Consider the following 25,089-nt stretch of genomic DNA (forward strand, 5'->3'; position numbering starts at 1 on the left):
TGTCTTCTATGAGCTGACAAATGGCGGATGGCAGCAGGTATTTGAGCTTCTAATATCTCTTTTTGTTTTTATTTGAAGTTAGTCGAAGTTTGGAAACGGAGAGCAGAGAGGCTGCTCTGCAGTTATGTAGCACTGTTATTCAGACTCAAAACCATATTTTGGCAAACAAATAAACTGAATTAACACAGCTGGTTATGTATAGTATTATCAGCAGGTTTAACTTACACATATTTAAAAAACAAACAAAAAGAAACAGCAGTTTTTTTTAGTTTTTTCACTCTGACATTTAAATTATGGAAAGCACTGAGATGTATACACCCCCCCCCGCCGTAAAGTTCTCTGCAGGAAACCAGTGAGAACAAACTGTGACAGCATAATAATTTTGGAAAAAAGCTTAAAAATGCAGAAGGTTACATAGTTGACAAACTGAATAGAAACATGATGCACATTGAAATATGCAAAACTCTAAGGATCTACTAAAGGACCACTACTGTCACCACAGTGAATCATCTGCAACCCTCTGCGTGTCCTCCTTCACTACATTCAGCATCCTTTTGTTCCTCTGCTACACATCACAGCCTCGCCTCTCTAACGTGCTTGCTCAACCTTAGCTGTGCCTCTGATGTACTCCTTTTGAGGGCGCACTGTAGTTCATCACTGAAAACGTTGGTGTGCCTAAGAAGAAGGACCTCTGTTGGAATCTAGATAATCAGCAGTTTGGACACATTCAGTGCGTCCATGTATTTTATTCCTTGCCCCGGCTGTCGTACTGTAGGATGAGAGGCGGGGTGTATTCATGTATTTTTTATATTGTCTTCTTAGGACCTTAAAAAATGTGATACTATATTATCAGAACCACTAGGACTTCTACAGCTAACTTTTTACATAAACCTGTCTTTTCTTCCAAAAACAAAAGATGTTCAGCGAGCTCCTAAAACCACGATAAGATATGCATCTGTATTTAATAAGTTTCACGAGATGGATTTGTAGATTTGATTAATATCACACTAATTTCTGAGTTTCCCTCGATCAGATCATTGATTTGTAAGTTACGTGTGTCAGGAAAGTCTAATCTGTGTGGAGTCCACATGCGTCGGCTTATTATCTGTGACAGTGGTTTGTTTTTCTGAGGCTTAACGCTGACGCCCACAGGCTGTGTTGTTTCTGGTGTGAGATCGTGCATCGAAAGGAGAGCGCAGTGATCTCAGGCGAGCTTAGTCGGTGTTAGACTCGGTAGCTTAGAGGAGAAAAGGCTGTCGATGCAAATGCTTGGAACAATGTGGTGCTGATACTCAGGGCCAGGCTTAAAATGTCTATTGCTGCCTTGAAAGGATGTATCTGAAGGAAAGAAAAGACCCGGGAGAACACACTCAGAAGCGCGTGCTCAGCATACGCTCATTGTCGTGGGAGCTGAAATGTGAAGTTGGTAGCTTGTAGACTTTGATACCTGACTCTTAATAATGCAGAGCCGGCAGCCTTGAAGATTGAAAAGCTTCTAGTCATGAACTCCCTGAAATGTCGAACGATCACTGTGGTCAAAATAAGGGGGAGTAGTTCAAGAGGCTCTTTAGTTTCATAAAGTGCAGATATACAGATGTGTTTTTCTAAGGACTGTCTGCATCTTGTGTAACTCAAACTGTATTCATTTAACCGCAAGAGCCTGGCTCTTACTTTTTTTGGAGTTGCCAATACCTGGACAAGGTCAAGCCAATATTTTGCTCTCTAACCAAAAAAAAGAAAAAGTTTTTAAAAGCCCCTTTCTGAAGTTTATCTCAAAACAGAATTTTCAGCTAGGGGTTGAATGATATATCACTATCAGCTAATATCAGGCTTACTGATCAGCGGATTACCAATCCCGTGGCCAATATTTATCTGCCCTTGGAGATTTGACAGTGTCGTGATGAAGAGCTTTGGTTTATAGGCCACAAAAATAGGAATAAATGCCAACAAAAATAAGCTTTAGAAAAATGTGCAAGTATCGGCATCGGCTATCAGTCAAGTTATCGTCCTAAACATCAAAGTTTTTTTTTCTTTGATCCCTGGATATGGTGACGAGTGGCTCTGACTGTGAGATGAATCCACAATGAAAATAACTGCTAGCTACAGCCCCAAAAATAGCCCATTAGGAAACTTCTATGCATCGTAGCCAGCTTAAGCTATCACATCAAGTTGGATCGATAACCTTCCCCCCCTCCAGTTTTACAATGTGACACGGTAGCCGGCTGGTTCAGTACAGATCGTCGTGTCATAATCACACCCAGTCCTGGGATTTGAAATAACACAGAACTCATCTTCCAGCTGAGGCAAAAATGGGAATTAAGTGCGCACCGGGGGAGATGATTCAACAGGAAATGTTAATTCACATTATGAACACAGAGTGTGCAGTGCCTCAGGAGGGAGAATCTGCAGCATCATTATGTGCGCTTTAATTCCAGCTGGGTTTTTTCTCAGGTAGCAGCATCCCGTGACACCTGGGAGCAGGAGGGAGACGAGAAGCCGCTCGGCGCTGGTTCCTATTAATAAAAACGAGGCATCAAGCGGCTTCTCGCTGAGCGGAGACGTGTTTACCAAAGCTGTCGGAGGAGAGAGATGGAGCCCAAACCACCGGTGTGTTACTTTCTAAGCTGACAGCTGTTTTAATTGACACCCGTACCTTTTGTTGATGATGGGCCGCGTATGTGTGAATTCGGATATGATAAAAGGAGTTCATGAGTTTGGGAAAAACTCTGTAATTCTAATTATAGATACACTTTGGTTTACGTAGACAATCTTTAAATAGTGAAATATTTATGTCAGAAAGTCATGGGTGATTATTAGACCTGGAATATAAAAGCACTTCTGTTGTTTAAATGTGCTACAGGGCATTAAAAAAAATGGTGTGATGGTCGTGTATTTTTTAGAATTTTTTTTTTTTCATTTAGTATAGTAGCATATTCAGTAGGGCCGTTCGATATAACGATATATATCGTTTCATTTTACGCTATCGTTTGTTTCGTGGTGTCGCAAAATAAACTGTTTACGGCAATATTTTTTTCATCGTTTTGATGGTCACTGTAGTGGTTATATTAATTTCTTAAAGTTCTCTCTTTCTCTTATATGTAATATAACCACAGACGGACAAGCGCCTGTTTTTATGTGTTGGGTTGTGGTTAGCAACAACGACGACGGTAACACCATCGCGCGTCCGCTTGTTTATGTTCCACATAAAACTTTCACAATAAAGCTCAAGATCCTGTTGAGACTTTTCAAAATAAACTGAATCACGTGAAAGAGCAGATTATTTACGGATGAGAACTAAAAAAAGAGCCGCCAGGTGTTTAAAAAATAAACTTTAGACTCAAACGTTAGAACAGGCGTGTAATAAATACTCACAAAGAAAATGGCGGCCTTAACAACTTATGTCTAAAAATGTATAGTTTCATGCATCAGTTAAAACACTCGACTCCAGCTACATGACGCGCAGCTGGAAACACTTCCCGCAAGTCGAGCTGCCCGAGATTCATAGAATTTACAGAAAATGTTACATTTTTGTGATTTATATCGTTATCGGACAATAGATGTCTTATATCGGGATATGAGATTTTGGTCATATCGCACAGCCCTAATATTCAGTTTTTTTTTTTTCATTCCAAGAAAATAACTTAACACAATTCAGTGGGCTACATGCCAGACTTGGAGGATAGAAACATTGATCCTATCCTTTTGCTGTAACTTTGTGTCTGAAGCAGTGAGTGAAGCAGCTATATGTTCTAAAAACAGTTATGTGATTAGGCTGCCTCTTTCAGTTACTCTAAAAAGATACTGACAGATCTGCATGAAGATTTTGCCGAAATGAAATTAAAATAGGAACATTTGGGAGCCATCATGTTGGTGTTCTCAAGGAACAGGAAGCAATTCAGAAAACCACCTTGAGGTGGAGTGAACTGTCAGCTGTGGCAGAGCAGTGTTTGTCTGCTGTCGTTAGTTGTTTCTCTCTCTCGTTGGATCTGATTTTCATGAATGCTTTAATATCACTGATTTCAAGCCGCAGATGATTTTTAGGGTCTGACCTGGATGTTTTTGATGTGTATGTCAAGCTGAAGGTGGAGGGAAAAGCTTGACTGCAGTATGTTCTTACTGAGGGTGTCTGCTGTCTCATTGTGGAGTCTCTTTAGAACCATTAGGGGATTTGTTTGCTCCTGTCTGAATAATACTGCCTCCTAATGTAGCAAGCAAAAACAACGAGGAGATCCTAGAAGGTAATCACTGTCATTTATTAAGGTCACTGTATGTGCTGTTGTCCTCAGTGTCCACACACAAACATAAAAATCATGATGTGCAGCAGAGCAGTGCATTAGACGTTCTGACGGTGAAAGTGTAGCAGTCTATAACATGGTTGCATGAAATGCGTCTGTTATTCAGTCCCACTGTTTACCTCTCACAAAACATAGCAAGCACGTGTTCGTCGATGCTGCTAGTCCCAGTCAGCGGTCTCAGGAACAGTCCCGCCACCGCGTCCGGGTCCACGGCGCGCAGGGTGCTCAGGACCACGCGAAGCTTGCCGGACCGGCTCGCGTTCCCCCGGTTCCCCACGTGCTCATAAAGCGCGCGCTCAGCCTCCCTCTGAAGCGCGTGGATGTACTCCTGACACTCCAGCTCAGGCACTTTAACAAGGCGGACACAGACAGGGAGACATGTTGGGCTGTTTAAATAATCACCCTGAACCCACAGCTGTATAAATGCGTTGGTGTGTGTGTGTGTGTGTGTGTGTGTGTGTGTGTGTGTGTGTGTGTCTTGTAGTAAGAGGAAGATTTAGGTCTAGTTCAACCCTGTATATTTATCAGAGCAGGGTTATGACACAAAGCCGTGTGGGTCACTCGTGCCTGAGTGCGGGTGTAATCTTACCCGGGGTGAACAGTATCGCTCCTTTCAGAAACGCGTGTTCTTTGACGGTGATAGTGAGTCCTCGGCACTTCACCAGAAACATCTGGATACTCTGCACATCACAGAGAGGCACCCCAGGGTGTTGAGCGGCGCCGGCAGTGCGCTCTCGTCGGCCCGCGTCGTGCGTCAGAATCTCGTGTAACAGACTGGGCTTCTGCGTCTCCACGGTGTCGAAGTCCACGGAGTCCTGCACCAAGCCCAAGAGCAGCAGGGGCGCCCAGCTGTTGCGCACGAGTCGGAGCTGGTCAACGGCTGGCAAACCCCGAAAACACGGCACGTTTTTCACGAACCTGAAAGTTTTGAGAAGCACCTCGCAGGCTGCTCTGATCACGGACTGTGGAGCCCGAATGGCCACCAGCTTCCTCATGGACGCGCAGGAGCAACACCGGTGCGCAGCGGTCGTGTCCTCGCGCGCCTGCGGGCACAGAGCGTCTCTGTTGAGGATGCTATAGAGGATGCTGCCCTGCCCCGTGTCCTGCGTGACTTTACACTCACAACACGACATGTCGCCCCACGCTGATTATGAGCTCTTCATGGCGAGTATCATCTTTTTTATAGACTTGGAGCACAACACCCCCCCCCCCCAAAAAAACTATACCAAAAACATACTTCCGGTTAGCAGTTTTCAAATTAAAATGACGACAAAATGATAGCAGACAAATGAATAGCTACATCAACAGTAACGCTTACTTTAAAGAAAGAAAATAAACATTGGAATGGGGGAAATGGTTTCTCCTTATGCTTTTTGGTTTTATAGGCTTCAGTCCCGAGTCTGTAATAATCTGCACATTATAATCTGCTAATAAATTGGACAGAATGGTGGGGTTTTTCAGGCATCATTTATGAGTCATTGCTAAAATAATGAGTGCAATTTAAAAATGATGATGTTCTATTGTCAGGCCAAGTGGTTTATAATCTTCCTGATGCTGGAAACAACAGCCAGCTGATTGGAGCAAAGACCTGTTGCCTACAGAGATGTTGCACAGTGCCCTCTGGTGGTAAAATGATGTAAAACACTCATGATATGGTTGAAGAGTGTTTCTCCAGTCACTGCTTTAAGTTTTCATTCATCAGCATATCAACAAGTGTATCAGCAAATGGCTAATGTTGTTTGGGCTCTAACCAATTCAAAAACGTTCTCAGATCTTGGAGGGAATAAAGACACGATGCAGAAAGATGGTTTATTCATAAAGAAATCAGGGATAAAATACATTAAGTTTTACTTTGCAGCATTTTCTTGGATGCTTTAGCTGAGTTTCCAAGTGACAGCTGAGGTTTTCATAATAATGTGAAATGATTCACACGTATGAACACTAAATAAGATAATTGAGCACAATTTTCTATTAGTGTTAATCAAAATAGACTCAGTTCAATAGTTTTATGCTGTAACAGGGGTTAGAATAGTTTTGTGTAAATCACCACATTCAGTTTAGTCTGACTGTGAAGATGTGTCATTTCCACATGTCATAAATGGCACTGATATGCAGTGGAGTTTATTTAATACAAGCAGAGTCTATTTATCTGAGGTTTAGGTTAAACCCTGGACCCTGGGGAAAAGAGTATGTACAGATAAACATGGTGTGAAGGTGACAGTCGACCCTTGGAGGAGGAAAATTAGAAAGGAGACAAGTGGTTAGTGACTGTTTTATGGTATGGATGGTTTGTTCTATCATGCACTGTACATTGTTGTTGTGTGGTCACTGCAGGATAAATATGTGTAAATATGATTTGTCATGAAATCAGACTGAAGAAAAACATTGCTTTGACAAACAGCAGGCCTCCCCAGAAAAAAAGGCTCAGGTACAAAAAGCATCGTCTGTCAGTGAAAACACGAAAGACGACATCACTTCTACACTTTTACTGTCACTGACACGAGAACGGACTTTGAAAACACGAGTTAAAACTAACTGCAGTTTTCCTTTTTGCTGCGTGTAGAAGATGCATGCAACTTTTAAAATGTTCAACAAATATAATAAAGCAACTTGGTAAACTTGGACACTCACGTGCCATTTTTATAATTTTAGTATTAGGAAAGCAGAAAAATGAAGCTTTTATTTTGAAAGCAAGTCCAAGTTTCAGCCTCACTGTGGCTGCATGTAGCTGGCTTGATGGAAGACTGAGTTGAAGCCCATTTGTAGGAGTGAAATGGGTTCGCATAAAACACTAAGCAGGGGCCTCTGGCAGCAATTGATCTGAAGCTCACATGTGCTTATTTGTAACGGTCCAAACACGACGCTGTGTGTTGTGCATTCAGTGTTTTAAGGTTAACGTATCCTGCTCACTCTCTGAGGCTTAATTTGTTTTTGAATGAGTGTACCATGCTGCATATTAAGCTCCGTTTGTCTATGCAAAGACCTGCAGATGGCCTTAGAGGACAGAATACAGCAAAACCAAAACATGTAAATAACCACCTCGTACCACAGGGTGTACTCGATGTCTGCGCCGGGTCTGCTTTGTGGTTAGCTGTAAGATCTTGCTACAAATTCAGAAATACTACACACTTCTGATAAAGACAGGGAATTTGGCACATCTGAGCAAGTGACTGACTGAAATGAGTCAGAATCTGCGTCAGGCTCTTTGTGTTTGTCTTTCAGTTTGACTTGAGCTCTAAAATCAGTGATGATCTCTCGCTTGAAAGGTCCTGACATTTAGGACTTTGTGGTGGAATGTTCGGGAAAGTTTTCACCGCAGAAGGTGACAGAGTGCTGGCTGGCTTAATTCAGCTTGTTTACAATCTGCGGAGCAGACACGGAAGTGACGGACACGGCATAAGTGAAGGCTGTTTACTTAAACTTTTTTTTTTTTTTTTAAGTTGTTTTATTTTTTGCTTTTACTTTGAAGAAAAATCTGCAAACCTTTCAAGAAGTTTTTATGAGATGAGCCGGCGATTCTGTACATGCAGTTTTTATATTATTAGAGAATTAATGCAGAAAAGGCTTAGAGTAAGTGTCCTGAGGCCTCTCACAGTAGCTGTCAGGTTGCCTGGTTTGCTTCTTGAAGGACGCGTGAAGTTTTATTCATAGCAAGACTGAAACGCATAAAGCCAAACAGCTAGTTCTTTGAGTCTGACAGTCTGCAGCCCTGCAGGTAATAAAAGAAATTCTGTACTCAACTTAAGCCAAAACAGAATAAATATGATGTTTTTGGAGTTTGTTTTGATGGAAGTCGTGCGGCTAAATTGTCTGTCCATCACTGCGTGAAGGATGCTGCCGTTTTCCGAAGCTGAGTCTAATCTGATCAGGTGTTTTTGGGCGGAGGCGTGCAGCCATTAGAGTTTGATTCCATTTCCTCAGCTGTGAGGGTTTGAAGCAGCAGGCTGATGGAGGCATAAAAGGAAAGCTGCCCTCAGTGTGTAATTACCTGACAAGGCCAGACATTTCTCCTTGTGCGAGAATCTGTTTCTATAGTAACAAAGTGTAGCAGCAAACATACGTCTGAATTCAAACCAAGAACACAGTGTTGATTATACAAAGGTCATTGAGGGATGTTAAGTGGGATGAATATTATGCAGAATTCTGAAGGTCGCTGACGCCTTTCATCAAACTTGTTTCTAATGATCCTTTTTCTGTTTCTCAGGGTTGTTTGTGAAGAATTTCATTCATCATCAGGGCCTTACACAACTTTTCAGCATCGCACTTTAACAAGTTCCAATGTCGACAAGCCTTGAGTCAGAGAGCACGCAGTTCTCCCTTTGTTTCACTTTTGTCTTCGTGTGAGAAGACCCCCTGCAACATTAATGCTGCGCCTCTTTGTGAAACACCAGAACTGGTCGGTCTGTTCAGTTATTGTGTTACCAGCCAGAATTCGAGGTGCTGTAAACAGACGCTGTGGCGTTTCTTTTATTCAGAAGCAAATCATTGCATTGTGTTGCTCTGATGCTATCAGCCGAGAAACCGTACAAGGTGATTTAAAAAATTAGACATTTTGAAAAGTCTTTTGATTTCCTCTAATTATAAGAATTTGAAATACTTGATTTATTAGAGCAGTTGGAGCACCCTGATATTCATAATAATGTTAGTAACTGTAGTAATAATAATGGCAACAACAGCAAAAAAACCAAAAAACATGTTTTTGAGCAAAATGAAAATGATTTGATGGGTTTTATCTGCAGCTCGTCTACGTCGTGCCGAGAAATGTGATACCTGCTTCTGCTTTGTAAAGGTGCCTGAAAATATCTTAAATCTAAACTAGTGCCAGGTGGCAGCTGCTAACCTCATCATAGCACAGGATTTCCTGCGTTGTCGGCTCAAATCAGCTATTTCGTAAGCAAGCAAAAAATGCCATTGCAGTAAACGTTCTCTGTGGAGGAGAAAGAGCAGAGGAGGCAAATTCCCCCAGTCCATTTAGCACAAGTTCTTCCATCTGTGTGTCTGTGACTTAGGGGGGGAGAAATTCATCATCAGCTCAGTGTCTCACAGTACTGATAAAGGTCAGCCTTAGACTGAAGGCAGACAGACAGGCACAGTGTCACTCTTGTCGCTCTTTGACTTGTAACTTTGGGCTTTTCAGAAATCTGCAAAGAAATGGTCAGTATTTTAACTTCTTTTTAAACTGGCTGGATAAACCTAAGGCTTAGAGAAAGACTATTTCTGTGGTTCAAAGTTGGACAAAGATGGAGCTGCAATTTCTTTAGTGTTTACTTGCAATTTTGGGGCGAACTGAGGCTATGATTGGTTTATTTTTCTGCAGCTTGTGGCGTTGCAGTGCTTTGACATGAGCTTTTGCTTCCTGTCCTGTTTTAACCACACTGTTGAAGCCTCCCTTGCTGCACAGTTCATATTTATGCACAATCTTCCATCTCGCGGTGGATTGAGGCTGTAGCCTGCAGGTAGACACTCAGCATGTCCTTCATGACCAAAGCTCCGTCGCTGCTTTGATATTCATTATCCTGAACTCGATGTGAACTCAGGAATTTTTTTTTTTAATCGCTGCGTGTGTGTGTGAAACTGAAATATTCTGATGGAGCAGCTGTTCAAAGAAGTTGAGCGCACAGTACTTTGAGAGGTTGTTTCTCAGTAGCACTGATAGATTAGAACATGTCATTTGTTCATATAACAAACACAATGGTAACACTGTAAGCCGCAATATGCTTAAGCTAACCACAACATGACATTTCTAGATCAGACATGATTTGAAACTAGAGCAGAGAACATTTTTATCTGATCTGCTGAAGCAGCTGAATCGGATGAAATGAGGTTTTAATGACCTCGCATGTTCAGTATCTGTTACATCTGTCACCTCTGAGGCCGTGCGGTCTGCTGTTATTGACCAGGTGTTTTTCTCCCCTTGAAAACTGAGCTGTTAATCAATACAGACGTGGAAAGATTCATTTTTAATAACTCTTTGGTTAATGTTATGCCCACAAGGAAAATATTATAAAGTGTAGATTTGTGTCTTTTAAAGCCTGAATATATTAATATGTCACTGAATGCATAAAAAATTACAATGTAACTTGCTGCATTTCTTAGATTTAGTGTGCATGTTATTTATTGATCCCATTTTCACTACAGTTCACTAGAATTTTTAGTTTTATTTTTTACTAACTTAATTTTTTATTTAATTAAAAATTTTGCACTACTTTGTTTTACGGCCTTCAGTGTGGGAGTGTGGTTCTTTTAAGTGTAATGATGCTATTTTCACTTTGAGTCTTTATGCTGCTGCTGTAACCGTAAATAACTGTCAACATGTGAATATCTCACATGAATTCTGTAAGTTATGTCATATTGATTTATTATTTTTAAGTTAATTTTTTTTTCTTTCCCTTTCACCGTATTTATTTTTGTCCCTTGAATGTCACCCAACCGAAGAAATGTAACAGAGCGTCGGCTCATCTCAGCCTCAGTCGAGCTGTAAATTATATTTAATGATTTACTATTTCATATGTGTGAGCAGGATTAGTGTAAGTTAGATTTGATTTCTTTTGGATTTTCATACATTTGATAATTTCACGTTTACAGCTCGGAATTGTTGAATTTTGTTGCTCATGAATTTCAGTCTAACACTTCCAATCTGAAAGCTTATTAACAAACTTTATTTTATGGCACTTCAAATGCAAACCCACTCATTTGCATAAAGAAGTAGTGAATAAATGTTTAAAAAATTGATGAGATAAAGAATATATAAAATATGACTTGAAAATAATAAAATGTAAGAAGAAAGCATATTAATAGTTATTTATATTGTACAACAAATGTAAATACAGAAAAAGCAAATTTGAGCCTACATTTTATTTTGAATATTTTTTTATTGGATATTAATTTGAGTAATTTTTTAAAAGCACTTTGGTCTATTATATATTTATCCTCTAATTATTTGTTTTGCTCTCCTTTAAAAAAAGTTAAGTTAAAAATTTTGATTAAAAAAACAAAATCTAAGTACACCCACACAGCAACCTGCACCCACGCTCACTTTCACATCCGAAATAAGACGCAAGACGCTGCGGTTTACTTTAAACACGTAAAAGGAAATATATTTTTTTAAAAATGAAATAACAAAAAAGAACAACATTTCATACAGAAGAGCTGCTTTTCTCATTTGCAGAGGTAATTTACACAGGACTTGAAATGAAGACACTTTACTCAAAGTGGCACAACGGCAGCCAAACCACAGCTTGAAATATTGACTTTTTTTATTATTACTATTATATTATTATTGTTTTCCACTCCTCGAGCCTTCAACTGATGTGCCATACATGTGTGTGTTGTGCCACTTGTGGTAAAGCATGAGGTTATGTCACATACTGAGCTTCTTTTAAGGGTTAATATACACTGGCTCTTGGTAATTCACTCATGACGTACGCACCATTGAAACATTTACACACAAAATTTTAATCTTCTCTTCCCCCAGAAAAACAAGAATTCTCCTTTATTTTTTTAAATATTTTTGAAGACAACAGTTAACAGTTCCAAAAATGGTGGCTCTACGATTGGACCGATCCCACCTACGTGAAGCCCTGTCCTTCCACACAAACATTTCAACAAGCATGGCTCACTGAGTGTTAGGAGAGAAGAAATGGTTGTCGTGGCGCCGGTCTGCCTGGCAGAAAGCAGGGGTGTGCATAGGTGTTAGCCACTTCTTCCCCAAGGCTCTGATAAGGCAGTTTTTCCTTTTATTTTTTTTTACCGTTGTTGTTTTTGCTTCCACTTCAGGAGCCGTGTTTAGTGGTGAATGTCAGTGCTTTTATTTCTTTATTTTTTTTCATAGCTGGTAATGTCTCAAAAACGAACTTCCAGGTCCACCGATTCGCATTTTGTGTACAAGGGAGCAGAGTAAAGACAGCCAGAGAAGAGTAGGCGAGACGTCGTGAAAACCGAGATGAGAGAATGCAGCACGCGTTTTCTTCATTGTCCATTTTGTGCAAACTGAGATGTAAACAAAGACCATCGAAGGCTGGGGAAGGAAGCATAGGACGTCAGGCTACAGCAACACGGGGAGAGACGACATAGAGGGGTGCAAGTGTGCTCGTTCAACAAACTGAAAGGCACAGAGGGCCGGTGAAATAAATAAGAGCTGAGGGAGAAAGAAAATGCCAAGTTTCCCGTGCTTTTCGTGTCACTCTAACTTGGACGTGGAGCTGAGGGAGTCGGTTGTCGCCACTATAGCAGCTTCTAATGTGCTTCAGAGTTCGGCCTGCTTGTCACAGGAGCCGAGGAGATTAGAGGGGAGAACGGAGTACCACAAGGAGTGCATTAAAAGGTCAACACGCACACAGGCAACCCCATAAGACTGCTTTATGGTCATGCTTGCTATTGTCTTTCCAATATTACCATCCATCATCAATTACAAAAGAAAAAGTACAAAATATCTACTACACTGCCCCACCACTCCCCACCATTCAACTATATTAGGACAGAACCATATTCACTTAGTTTTTTAGTCATTTATATATATATGTATATATTTACACAACAATATGCCTTTCAGGCTGTTGAGAAAAGGGGCGAGGAGGAGGATGAAGAAGTCTCGGTAATGAGACATCAGTCATTAGTTTCTTCGTTTCTCTCTTCTTCAATAACAGTTTATCTACAGAAATGCGATTCTGATGAGAGATGTGATTCAGAGTTTAGATTCCACGTTGAATCGGAGATGGATCGTCGAGGGCAATGAGCGAGTTGCCGTTGAGTGTATGTCAGTAGACCCAGGAGACGGGAACCCACTGAGGAGTGGTGGACACCAGGTCCACGGCCTCCTCCAGTAGGCGGATGGTGTCGTCGATCTCGTTGTTGATGATGGTCTGGTCAAAGTAGTGAGCGTAGGTTTGCTGCAGCATCTCAGACTCCTTCTGTAGCCGCTGAAGAGATTCGTCCTGGTGGAGTGAGGGGGGGAGAGAGAGTGACATCAGTGCCCGGCTTTGGCTGAAGTACAGAGGTGATGTGCTTCGAAAACGCTGAACTCTGCACGTGTTCTTAAACTGACCGTCAAGGTTTTAGATAATGTTGCACCCACATTTTCTGCTTCAATTATTTAATGATGTGTTAATATTACACAAAGCAGGTAAGATAAGAGTCCCAGGATGTGGCTTTTGTAATAGTTTGAACTGGAAAAAGGAAGAACTGAGTCTGAATATATGACCCAATCATCTAATTAAAAGATGGCTCTTAAATAACTGCAGTATTTCTAGGAGTTAAATTGAACTAATTAGTTGTCTTTTAAATAAGTCTTATATATTAGGAAATGATGGAGTTAATATCTATAAGAATAAAGATGTAGCCTCATTTGTAATGGAGCTCAGCTCAGTGTTAGGGCTCAGGCCCTTGCCCTGTTCACTATAACTATATAACTATTTACCCCAGTAACAGTTCTGAATATGAGGAAGGGAAAATGGAAGAGAGAGGTGGAAGCCTGATGAAATAACAAGGCGTGAAGTTGCATCACAAATGAAAAGGCACCCAAACAAAGGGATTATTGGAGGGATTAGAGGAATTAGAAGGAATCAAAAGGTAGAGTAGTGAACGAAGCTAGACTGCTGCTATTTAAACAAACACAGAGGGGCACAGATGCTTTTCTACAGTCTCCAAACAACAAGTGAACTCGCACCATTTAATTTGTACTTACTGGCAGTTTCCTGCACCACTTTGGGACCTTGAGTGCACGTGAAAATAGGCATGCCAAAGGAAACACAAACATGCTTAAAAGCAAACTGAGCACGTGCAGTGAGAGGAACGCACAGGACGACAGAAATGGAAATTAGGATGCTCTTTTAGGCTGGGCTGTCCAGTTTGAATTCAGTGTGTGGTCCTTTGACCCCTAACAGCAATTACGCTAAAGCAGCACCCTCTTGATTTACATATGTAATGATGCTCTCATCTGTTTTCCTTCAACAACACACCATCGTAATTCAGACTAGAAAGCCAGCGTAACTGTGCCATTAGTATGAACTCGGTTAGTGCGTGCAGCGAAACATAACTGCTCAAGACGGGAAGAGCAAGTATAACAGAGAAGACCGTACCTCAGTCATGCCGGGGGTGATGGTGGGAGCCGCGATGAAGACGACGTATGGAGCAAACTCAGCTGTCCTGAGGATCTTTAGCGCCTGATGAGGAAAGAAAATCTTAAACTGTGTAGTTCACAAAGTGGCACATGAGACTGTTCTATCAGTGGAGAGGTTTTTTATACTGCCCAGACCTCCTATGTGAATTACTGCAAGTTCCAACATAAGGGTACTTTCACTTGAACTTATACTTGGCTTCTAGAGGAGATGGCTAATTTTGGGGGGCTTCTGGTTGTAGCAAGAAAATGTCCGAGCCGAGATGACTCGCCTGTGGCTCGACGTCTAGGATGGAGATCATGCCCTGGGCATGGATCTGCCTGATAGTCTCCAGCCTGGTTCCATACATGGCATCCTCGTGGCTGCCATACTCCAGGTAGTCGTTGTTGCTGATGTCCTGCATCATCTGCTCGTGAGAAACAAAGTAGTAGTTCTTTCCGTTCTCCTCGTCTTTCTTGGGAGGCCGAGTTGTGTCTGAGACAGAAGAGATGAATATAGAAGTTACACTCCCGATGATGACATTGTGGTGTTGCAACGGGTCAAACAGGAGAATCCACTTTGAAATTTAAATGTTTGAGTCATTCGTTTGCTGTCCAATCGTAACAAGAGCTTGTTGTGGAAGTATTTAGATCTTGCTCTTACGAGGAATAGGGTAGGCAAAGCGGTCGGGATGTTTGGTGATCAGCGTGTTCTTGATGTGCCTCCGACCGACTCCGTGTGCACCTGAATCAAAGTAGAAAGAAGAAATTAAACGCATTAGTGCAGTAACTCCACACAGATCAATCAGTTAGCTTTAAGTCTACGTTTAGTAAGTTGCAGCGTGCTGACAGGAGTCCTCCTTGCCAGTCTACGCTGTGATGAAGCGTTTATTCTCACGTCCTCCACAGCAGAAAAAAACTAATGTATATGTTTCCGAATTGATCTTTATAGCTGGTGCTTCCATTTGCACTCCCTTGTAATTTTAGAAAATCAAAACTGATTATTAATCATGCAGCCCAACACAGTAGCACCTGGTTTAATGTGATCAATGAGCATCATCAGTGTTCCCACTCCATTACTCTCTTGTAATTATGAGAGTTTTCTAATAATTACAAGATCCTGTAATTGCAGCTGGTAATGGCTGATTCAGAATAATACTTTCTGTATGTGCTCTTCACAGGCTGTCTGAATCACTGGGCTTTTTTCTGAATAGTTTTTGGTACATCTTAAGTACAAAACAAGAAAGGCTAATTTTGGTTGTTTGGAATGGAAATAAACAAGCCAGACCGACAGGCTTACTTTGCAGTGTAGAGTTATTACACTAAGGTGGCAGCATCTCACCTGCCCACAAATATAACACTTGCTGATAAATGACGTCTCTGCTCCGAGTTTGTCTCTAGTTAACATTTAAAGAATATAAATGTGTATTTGTTTCCTGTTTTAAATGCACTGGAGATGTTACTTAGATGATCCTTTTTGATATTCAAGCATTAGCTTTGCCTTTTTAACTATGATGGTTAACTAAGCACACACACAAGTTGAAAACATAAATCAGAGCAACAAAAGTACATTTTTTTGTCACACCCGAATGATATTCAAGTACACGTGCAGACTTCAGGAAAGTGTAAGGAAGGCACTGCAGGTTTTCTAATCATTAGATGGTTTGATGTTCAGTCCCCAAGTGAAAGATGGATGTGCTTCAGTGCCCAAAAACACGATCTTCTGCCATTTATCTGGTTTTGAGGGCAGCGCCTCTACTCCCAATCAGAAACCCAAACACCTAACTGGCTCCTCTCAGGCAGCAGCAGTAGTTCTACTCTTAGTCCCTCCAAAATGACCTAACCTGCAGCCTTTGGTCAAAGGTTAGGATGGAGATGTAGCTGTAATTTGAGCTCTCTTCACCGCAACAGACCAGTGCAGCATCTGCATAACTGCAGACACTGCACTAATCCCACCGTCAGCCTCTAGCCCCTTTCTTGCCTCACTTGTGAACAAGTTAGCTATACTTAAACTCCTCCACCTGGGACACCAACTTACAGTGGATTTATACTCTGTTAAATCTACACCGTAGGCACGCTGTAACCACAAACCCCTCGGAAAGCCTTACGGCACAACCTGATGTGCAACTATCTTGAAAAGCAGAAGAGCTACTGAACGGGCCAGTCGTGCAGGCTGCACGGTTTGTAGTTGTAGTCATTTGCTTTTCTGTGTTTACTTACCAAGTAAAACCAGCGTTTTTCTCTTAAATGACGGCAGTTTAACCACCTCCTCATATGTCACCAGATCTAGTTGATCAAACACTGCATCAGAGAATAAACAGGATTAGCTATAAGTATGAAGAGGGCATGCGTTACATGCTAATTATAATGGACAGTATGAACTACTTAAACATGTTTTAGCGTATAAAATGAACTCCATAGATGAATTTTGAAGTGTGTGCTTAACAAATGAATGCCTTGTTCTCTCTGGTAGGCATGACAAAACACAGCAGCCCTCCAATAAATCCTGCTTCATCAAACCTCATGTTGCCACTGTACAAGGGTATGTTGTTGCTCCTAACTTTATATGAAGCAACACCTTTTGTAAAACTCCAGCCTTCATGAAGCAGAATGTATCACAGGGCTCTTTTCAGATCACTGTGCTGTCAGATGGGTGTGCCTAATAAGGTGTCTAAGGGAACACATGCAATGCTGATGCTAATGAGATTAACATTCATTCCAATGTTTTGTCCCTGTGGCATAAATCAAACCTGGGATTCTCAGTCAGGCGGGTTTGAATTATTCAAATGCCGCCATAATGTACACCAACTGCTCATTCAAACAGGCACACCCGATGAAGGTCGAATGCCTCGAGAAAGCATTAAAACCTACTTATTTGCACTAACCTTGGTAAAACAGAAAAACTGAATCAAGCTGACTAACATCTCTTTAATCTGAATTACAAACCAGAGCAGCTCATAACAAGTCTGACAAAGCCGCTGTCATTCAAAAGGAAGAGGACGAGGCATGAAAGCAGAGAGAAGGAAGAAATACGTAGAAGCTGGATGCCAGCTCTCTGGAGTTACTTACATGCAGCCATGTCATTGGGTAAGAGACAGCATGAAATATGGACAAAGGGTGGGAGCGGAAGGGTTAATAAAAAGACACCATAAAAGAAGACAAATCAAACAAAAACCACCATAACAAAACTTGTTAACAGAGCTGTTAGTCACTGAAAATGAGGTCAAATTGAGACGGCAGCAGAAGAGGTCTGTCAGAGGGAAAAGGCAACAGACATGCAACAGTTACACATACAGGATCATCTACAGTCACTACAACAGGGGCAACAGTGCCGTTACAAGGTTAGCAATAGTCTTCATCACTTCAGTTGAAAGGACATGTGTCACAGCCCTTCCTTTTTATTGCCCAAACAAGATATTAAGATTGTGACTGCACATTTATTCATCTACTGCACATTATCAAGGAGATATAGGAAAACAGTTCAGACAATGTAGCTTAGTTATATAAATGAATGAATAAGAACAGGTACATGAGTACAGCAATACTTGATAGCTATTAAACCTTTGCTTATGAATCAAAGATCTCAAAAAATATTCTTGTTTTAGTGAAAAGGCTTCACTGCCAGGCTGCCTGACAGGACTTGACAATATCTGGGACTAGTTCCTGTCACCATCACCACTGCAACCCCTACTTAGGGTCATATTACAGTTCTGCATTAGTGAGCGGTCAAGTTACCTGCTTACAGTGAGTGAGTGTTAGTGTGACTTGTTGGCTTACCTGCGTTGTGCTTGGCCAGGTATTTGTCTTTGTACTGTTTCTTCTTCTTGCCAAACCAGGTACAGCTGGCCTGCTGTTCCTGTTTGGTCTTCTCCATTGCTATACATGCCACACGCCTGAAAGCAACACATGCACTGTTGAATGGCCACATGTGACCAAAGGTAAATGTCAGTATGTGAGTGTAGAAGGAATTTAGCATTTTACAATAATGCAGAGGGGAATCATTCAAAATAACTTTTACCCTGCTTTACATTTATTTATGCACACTGACACAAGCACCAGCATTATGGTGGAGGGACTAATGTTGTGAAGCTACCTCCATCCCCCTCTAGGATACTGGTTAGTTCCAGGCTTGAATCCTGGCAGGGGTGCCTGGCTTCACAAAGACTTCATGGCCAACATAATAAGGTGTGTTTTAAAATAAAAAGCTTCAGTCACTGATATGCATTTTTATTTTAAACTACAAACTTGTATTTTGAGCTTTGTGATCGACAGCGTGCATATTTGTGAACTTGTGTGGTGACTGCCTACCGTGCCCTGGCTACTTGACAAGTGTGGTTCAGATGAACTCGGGCATGTAATGCCATCACTAACCACAGCAAACACAACAGGAAGCAAGACACTGAAATTTACTCAGGCCCAGGTTGTAAAATGTAGGTCAGTGGAAGAAGGACCAATCATTCTTATTGTTAGTACAATGTTAATACCACTCACAGCGCACATTTAACATATAAAGGCTGTCAGATTTACATTTTAATGTTCTCGTCAATGCAGTCTGGGATTCACACAAACACACTCCTTATTTTCAAAGGCTAATCGCTGCTAACCGGCCAGCCCGTCTCTTCCTGCCTGTTTTCCTTCTGTGTGGCCAGCTCACTGTGGCATTCTGCATCCACACAGGAGCGCAGAGGCCAGGCTGAATCCAGCAGGTGCAGAACTGGCTCATGTGCTGCTGCAGGGGAGTAGTTAACTAAGCTCTCTGTCCCCAGATAACAGGATTTCTGTTCCCGAGTTTGTCTTTAAATAACAAGAACATTACAAAGATAGAGTGCCTAGTTTTCCATAGTTGTACTACACAGCATGAGTACAGCAAGAACAGTAGTCTAAGTACATTTGTACTGTAAGCGCATCTGTGAGGTCATCCTTCAGAACCATGTTTCTTCTACACAATCACCAGCTGTCATGTTATTAGAGGTGCATCTGTAATCACTCAGGATAGTCTGGATATTTTTACTATTTAGCAGCCCTCCACTAACTTCATCAGAAAACTCCATAACAGCTAAGACTTGCTACAGTTTTAGCTTCAAACTGGCGTTGAATGTTTGCTGCACTCACCATTCCTGCAGTTCAGGTGAGGGGATGAGTCCGGCTGTGCCATTCTTGGTGTTCTCCAGCTTTCCTTGCCACCAGTTGTGGTCATCCTTGGAGATGATCTGAATGATGTCACCTACGCGGAAGCGGATGCCGGCTTCCTTGCATGGGATGAGGTCGTCTTTTGCCGGGTCGTACTCAAATTGAGCGCGTACATAAATCTGTAGGTGCAGAACAGTGAGAAAAGCCTACATTAGGTGAGGAGAGGACGACAAGGCAAGCTGCCCTTATGAAGAGACCGGCTGCTACACTGGCAAGTAGTCAGAAATAAGACAGCAGTACAAAAGCCAGAGCAGGAAAAAGCACAAACACTCAGACTGATGAACAGCGGGACTAACGTGATCGAACAAAGAGCTTTGCTGCGTCTCTGCCTGCGGCTGGATTCGTTGGCTTGTGCACATACATCCATATTCTCTCTACTGATGAACTATTATGAAGCCTAAGCTTTGACAGCAAACATGGGATCTAAGCACCATTACGATGAGGAACCAAACTTTGCGGGGCAGGGAGGGGAGGGCTGAGAGGAGTCTACTTCTACGGAGGGTCCACCAAGCTCCATCTTACCTTGATGGACAATTTGTCCTTGATAGCAGGTCTGCAGATCTATGGGGTTGAGAGCATCACACACACACATACAGTATATCATGCAGTAGAAAATGTCGGGGGGAGTCAAGAAAAAGGTTATGAGGAACCCATACAAAAATACAAAGTTTGTGCTGCATTTTATATACATGTGTGTGTGTGATGATGGACTTTATCATGCAGAGGATATAAATGACAACTTTTGTTCTATAGTATGTGCTCTCTCTCTCGGATGGAGGCCCTACAGTGAAGACCAAGACTGTAATCAGAACAGGTGGAATGCGAAGGGGGGAAACACGAGTGATGTAGGTACATACATGCTGTGTAAGCACACCGTTGCATCGGGGGAGTGCACGTGTGGTGTAAACAGTTAGGAAATCTTACCTGACGGCCTTTAGGCTGAATAGTCGATGGCAGGTCCTATTTGGCAACACACAAAGAGACTTTTAGTATTTTAAGAGAACGATCTTAATCCAGATCCATTATCAAGACGATTTGTTGCTATGAGCTTTCACTTTTGGTCACCGTTACGCTGAACGTACCAGGATGGAGCTGGTCACACTAGCATGACCATTTGCAGGTGACTGTCGAGATAAATCCGGAGACTCTTTCTGCAACGGGATATAGAAACCTAAGGATTTAATTCCCCACAATGCACGTGAAACAAAATGTGTGCACTGATAGTTTTGTACCTCACAAGACATTGACTGGGATCGGTAACTGGGCACAATCTTGAAGGTGATGCTTCCCCTCATCTCTCTCTGTGGAGACGAAGAGCATTTTTTAAAAATCTTGAACCATTACAATAGTTCAATCACAGAGGGACCACTGTTGCTTTTATTCACCCCCTATTTCTAGTGTCCCCTAGTAGTTTTTTGGACATTAGAAGTAAACAGTTTTAAATGTTATTAATATTCAGGCACTAATAATGATGCTACTTGATGCCATCTTTTGGTACAATACATCACTAACATTACATCTTTAACGTGCTGAATAAATTCAAACAAATGCAGTGATATCAGCTGAAAAACTGCCTGCTCAGAGCTGGTGTGACCTACCAGCATCTTCTGGAGCTGTTCTACCGTCTGATTAGCAACGCTGATGCCATTAATCTCCCGGATCTCATCTCCTACATGCAGAGTCCCTGAAGTACAGAAAGAATGAATTAATAAAGGTTACAAACGAGGCTCGTGGGTGTTGAGACATCAGTATTTCACAAAGCAGAGACTAGGAACACCCCGAGAGCCCAGCCAACGTAGAGTCGCGTTGTGTCGTGTCACATTACCAGAAGTCACTCCAATGTGAGAGTACAACATAAGAACTATCACACTTTGTTACTCACAACCCTTACTAGATGAATGAGAACATTTTAAATGTCATCACATATGACATGATTTACCTTGTCGATGGATCATCCCACCATGCATGATGCGGGCCACAATGCAGTGGTTGAGGTCGTTCATTTTCAGAGTAATGCCCTGGAACAGACACAGGGTCAGCGCATAACTATTCAGTTTTTTCAATTCAAGTTTATTTACATAGCACCAAATCGCAAGAACAGCTGACTCAAAGCACTTTATATTGTAAGGTAAAGACCTTACGATACTACAAAGAAAACCAACAATTATAGGAGGAAGTGCTTTGACGACAGTGGAAAGGAAAAACTCCCTTTTAACAGCAAGGAACCTCCAGGGCGGCTATCTGCCGCGGCCAGTTGGGGGTGAGGGGAAGAAGACAGGACAAAGACGCTGCTAATGTCCAGATGACAGCGTTTTCATTAGCCTCTGTGCCACACCCACCATTATACTCTTCTATTAGAAATAATGCTGAACCACATAATCACAGTAGCTGTAGCTAATTTAGTTCCACTGTTGTTGACATAAAAAAGGTTTTAACTGTAGGTTTCTGAAATGTGAGCTTCCTGCACACACCATGGGCTCATCTGTGTTCTTCTGAAACTGAACCAGCCGAACCCTGGTGACATTTTCCAAGTCCATGTCTCCGTTGGTGCTGTCTGGGGAGTCTCCGTTCAGGTACGGTGAAGTAGGCGGGGGAGTCACCCTCAACGCCTCGTCGCTGTACACCTCGTGTGCCACCACATCGTGGGTCTGCAGCAGAGCCTGGACACAAACACTCAGTGTTAAGACTTGCAGACGATGACAGCTCTTCCCTGTTTTGGATGGTGGTGTGTATTGGTCTGCCTTGTTTATTTGTATATTTTCTCTTTCACCCTGCAAGGGGGTTAACCGAGAGTGAAAATAAAGAGAAGCTTTATTTTCAGCAGCATGTTTTTGAGCTGTCTGCTCGCCTCGCTCTGTGAAAGTTTCATTTTCAGGTATTTTCTGTGAAACACTTTGGTACTCCTGTCTGCGACGGGCACTTTATAAATACATGTTGCTCATTTGTGTTCTTTATGACATCAAAACCTTTAAGGGAATTTCTACATGTGACAAATACTGAACTCAAGGATGAACTAATTACAGTAAGGTGGTTAAAAAAAAAAAAAGGTCATTGTGGCCTCAACAAAAAGCTAACCTAAAAATATAACATTTGCAAATCATGACATTTTACAAATCTGTCTCATAGGTCAAAGATTAACTTCACTGCATCAGCGTGCCCTTTAAAAACATCACCTTAACTAAGAGGTGGAGAAGCTGACTCTCTGGTATCCACCTATTAAATTACTTCACAAATCTTTCATATATTAGATTCATCAAGACCACAGGTGTCAAACATGAGGCCCAGTAGCCAGAATTGGCCCAGCAGAGACTCTAATGCTGGACAGCAATGGAAAAAGTGAAGGAAGTCGTACATTTTGGACTTTTAACAGCTTTACCTTCACTCATAAAGATAAAGCCATTAATGCTACACCAGAGTAAAGGGCCAATGAAAATTCAAATGAAATGATGTAAAAGTTCCTGTTTTTAAACACGTTTGTTTCCATTTAAGATTCATGCTGACAGATTTCTTCCATTAACTACAGCATTTCTTTACCATGTTGAAAATCTGAGATAAAAATCGCACTTCTTTTTCTCATATTAAGACATCTCTGGGATTAAATGTGTAATTAAAGTTCCTTACACTGACAGGGGTTTCACTGGTCTGCCCACTTAGGCATCTGGCCCACGATATAAAATGAGTTTGATGTCCCTGATCTAGACAGACAAACTGAGACTGATGTGCAGAAGCACAACAACAAGACAGCAATTCTCCTTTTTCTTTAAAGGTGTGTGTGGGCCCTATAGATACGTGGCTAATAATGCCATGCTGTTTTAGGGTTATTCTTTCTGGGTGCAGTTTTTGTGTCAGTGCTGAGGCAGAAAATATTGGTTCAAGCTGGCCAACAAAACATGCTGCAAATCCCTGTCAAGAGAAGGTACGTGTGAGCACGCACAGTGTTTTTGTACGAGTGTGAAGAGAGTGTGGCTTACACTAATCCTCTTTGGGCACTAATCATGTCACTGACACACAGGGGGTTTTTTGGGTTTTTTTTTTTTTTAAAACATCCACCAGCCCAGCTTGCCAAATGATCACAGCTGCTCATCAGAGCGACAGCATGTACACTGATGATGCATGACAGTCAGGGAGCTTTGGAACAGCTGGCACTAAAGGCTTTTGACTTGCAGCAAAGAGAGCAGCTGAAAAGAACAACTAATAACAAAGACGTTAGTGCGCATTTACAGGACACGTCAACAATGGACTAAATGTTTGATGCCGAATCCCCCTGAATCCTCACCGCTTAAGTCCATAATTAAAGGGAACAAAACATGTCCTTCCATCACTACTTCATAACTGAAGTGATTACTAAAATCATACAGCTCAGAGGAAAAAACTCAAAAGGCGTTTTCTGCCCCATGTGCTGCCACACTAAGCCCCTTCACACCATTTCTGCTAGCAGCACAGTTAAATGTCTGTGGCAGGATTAACCAGGCAGTCAGGTCAGGGTGCAGGACAGGCTAATTGGATTGAACCAAACTTAAAGCATGACAGCTGCAGTTAAGTGTCACATACCGATTCAGCAGAGAGACACACAAACAGCTCGGCTTCTTATGTTTCTAACCCAGATACAGAACAGCAGTACCATCCTACAGCTAGCTGCTGTGGATAGCAATACACACACACGCACACACACACACACACACAGTAAAAATAACCCTATTCTGACTTAAATACTTTGTTTAATACAAAGCTACTCTCGACTAGAACCTCAGTACCTTTACATGAACGCCACCACTAACTTCTTCTAGCTCAGTTTCTATCTTCCAGGTCTTTCATCGGTATCCTCGGCATCCCTTCATCTCTGGTTTGTACTGGCCACTAGAATCATCTGACGATAGTCTAGCTGATGCAAAGCCAAAGTATCGGCACTGCTTGCAGGTGGAAGCCCTTTAGTACATGCTCTCTTCAGCTCTGCTGTCTGTGCCTTTCCTGTGCGAGCGCTCACCAAAAGCTCAGGTGCTAAGCAGATTTGTAGTCCAGGGAGTTATGTGGGCTGACAAAAGGACCCAACTTCTGACACAGAAGGCTGTAATCCCAATTCCTAGATTAAGAATGTGTGTGCTGCCGTATATCCCACCATGAAGTGTGGCTGTGTGAGGATCCTCCTGAGCTCCTTGGCCTCCATATTCTCTGGGTAACAGGAGATGGTTTCCAGTACCTGCAGAGGAAAATAAACTTTTAGAGGCGAGCTCGTGAAGACGATCTATAAGCTACACTTCAGAGAATTTAGAAGACATTTTTATTTTTAGATTTCCTCACCTCTTTGGCTCTCTGCACTCCGTCACTTGGAGGATTTCTGATCTGAGGGGACGACCTGGTGTTGATTTTGTCATAAAGCTGAAATAACAGCAACAGCAAACAGCTCATGACATTCAGGAGATAATGCAAGCAAAGATGGAAAGCCCAAGGAGCCGTGTGGAGCATACATGTGGTTTACAGTGGTCCCTCGCTATAACGCGGTTCACATTTCAC

At 41.9% G+C, this 25,089-nt stretch overlaps 2 protein-coding genes across 14 annotated transcripts in view; both read right to left on the reverse strand.

Annotated features, from left to right (window-relative positions):
• Positions 1-4,249: 4,249 nt before the first annotated feature.
• Positions 4,250-5,458, reverse strand: LOC147302400 (nuclear receptor subfamily 0 group B member 1-like). The gene is made up of 2 exons (XM_086282673.1): positions 4,885-5,458; positions 4,250-4,643 (listed from the first exon to the last, which is right to left on the reverse strand). The coding sequence occupies exons 1-2, from the start codon at positions 5,426-5,428 to the stop codon at positions 4,411-4,413; spliced, it is 777 nt and encodes a 258-aa protein (XP_086138799.1). The 5' UTR covers positions 5,429-5,458; the 3' UTR covers positions 4,250-4,410.
• A 5,907-nt stretch (positions 5,459-11,365) lies between these two features.
• Positions 11,366-25,089, reverse strand: part of LOC147302401 (peripheral plasma membrane protein CASK-like) — a 50,757-nt gene continuing 37,033 nt past the window's right edge. For 3 of the 13 annotated variants that reach the window (XM_086283988.1, XM_086283987.1, XM_086283990.1), the window contains 17 exons: positions 24,877-24,954; positions 24,695-24,775; positions 22,050-22,238; positions 21,518-21,596; positions 21,177-21,262; positions 20,811-20,879; positions 20,661-20,729; positions 20,503-20,538; positions 20,101-20,139; positions 19,501-19,697; positions 18,166-18,281; positions 16,609-16,689; positions 15,053-15,133; positions 14,682-14,884; positions 14,372-14,455; positions 13,978-14,004; positions 11,366-13,228 (listed from right to left, as the gene is read on the reverse strand). In XM_086283988.1, the coding sequence (XP_086140114.1) occupies positions 13,052-13,228; positions 13,978-14,004; positions 14,372-14,455; positions 14,682-14,884; positions 15,053-15,133; positions 16,609-16,689; positions 18,166-18,281; positions 19,501-19,697; positions 20,101-20,139; positions 20,503-20,538; positions 20,661-20,729; positions 20,811-20,879; positions 21,177-21,262; positions 21,518-21,596; positions 22,050-22,238; positions 24,695-24,775; positions 24,877-24,954 (1,692 nt within the window). In that variant the 3' untranslated portion in view covers positions 11,366-13,051. The remainder of the gene's footprint in view (positions 13,229-13,977; positions 14,005-14,371; positions 14,456-14,681; positions 14,885-15,052; positions 15,134-16,608; positions 16,690-18,165; positions 18,282-19,500; positions 19,698-20,100; positions 20,140-20,502; positions 20,539-20,660; positions 20,730-20,810; positions 20,880-21,176; positions 21,263-21,517; positions 21,597-22,049; positions 22,239-24,694; positions 24,776-24,876; positions 24,955-25,089) is intronic. The other 10 variants (XM_086283998.1, XM_086283995.1, XM_086283994.1 and 7 more) reach the window with 6 other exon arrangements.

The sequence above is a fragment of the Aulonocara sp. 'chitande type north' Nkhata Bay genome, linkage group LG23 (assembly GCF_057382095.1).
Source record: "Aulonocara sp. 'chitande type north' Nkhata Bay isolate Kocher_YH1m ecotype deep benthic linkage group LG23, A_spYH_male_GT1.1, whole genome shotgun sequence".
NCBI classification, from domain to species: Eukaryota; Metazoa; Chordata; class Actinopteri; order Cichliformes; family Cichlidae; genus Aulonocara; species Aulonocara sp. 'chitande type north' Nkhata Bay.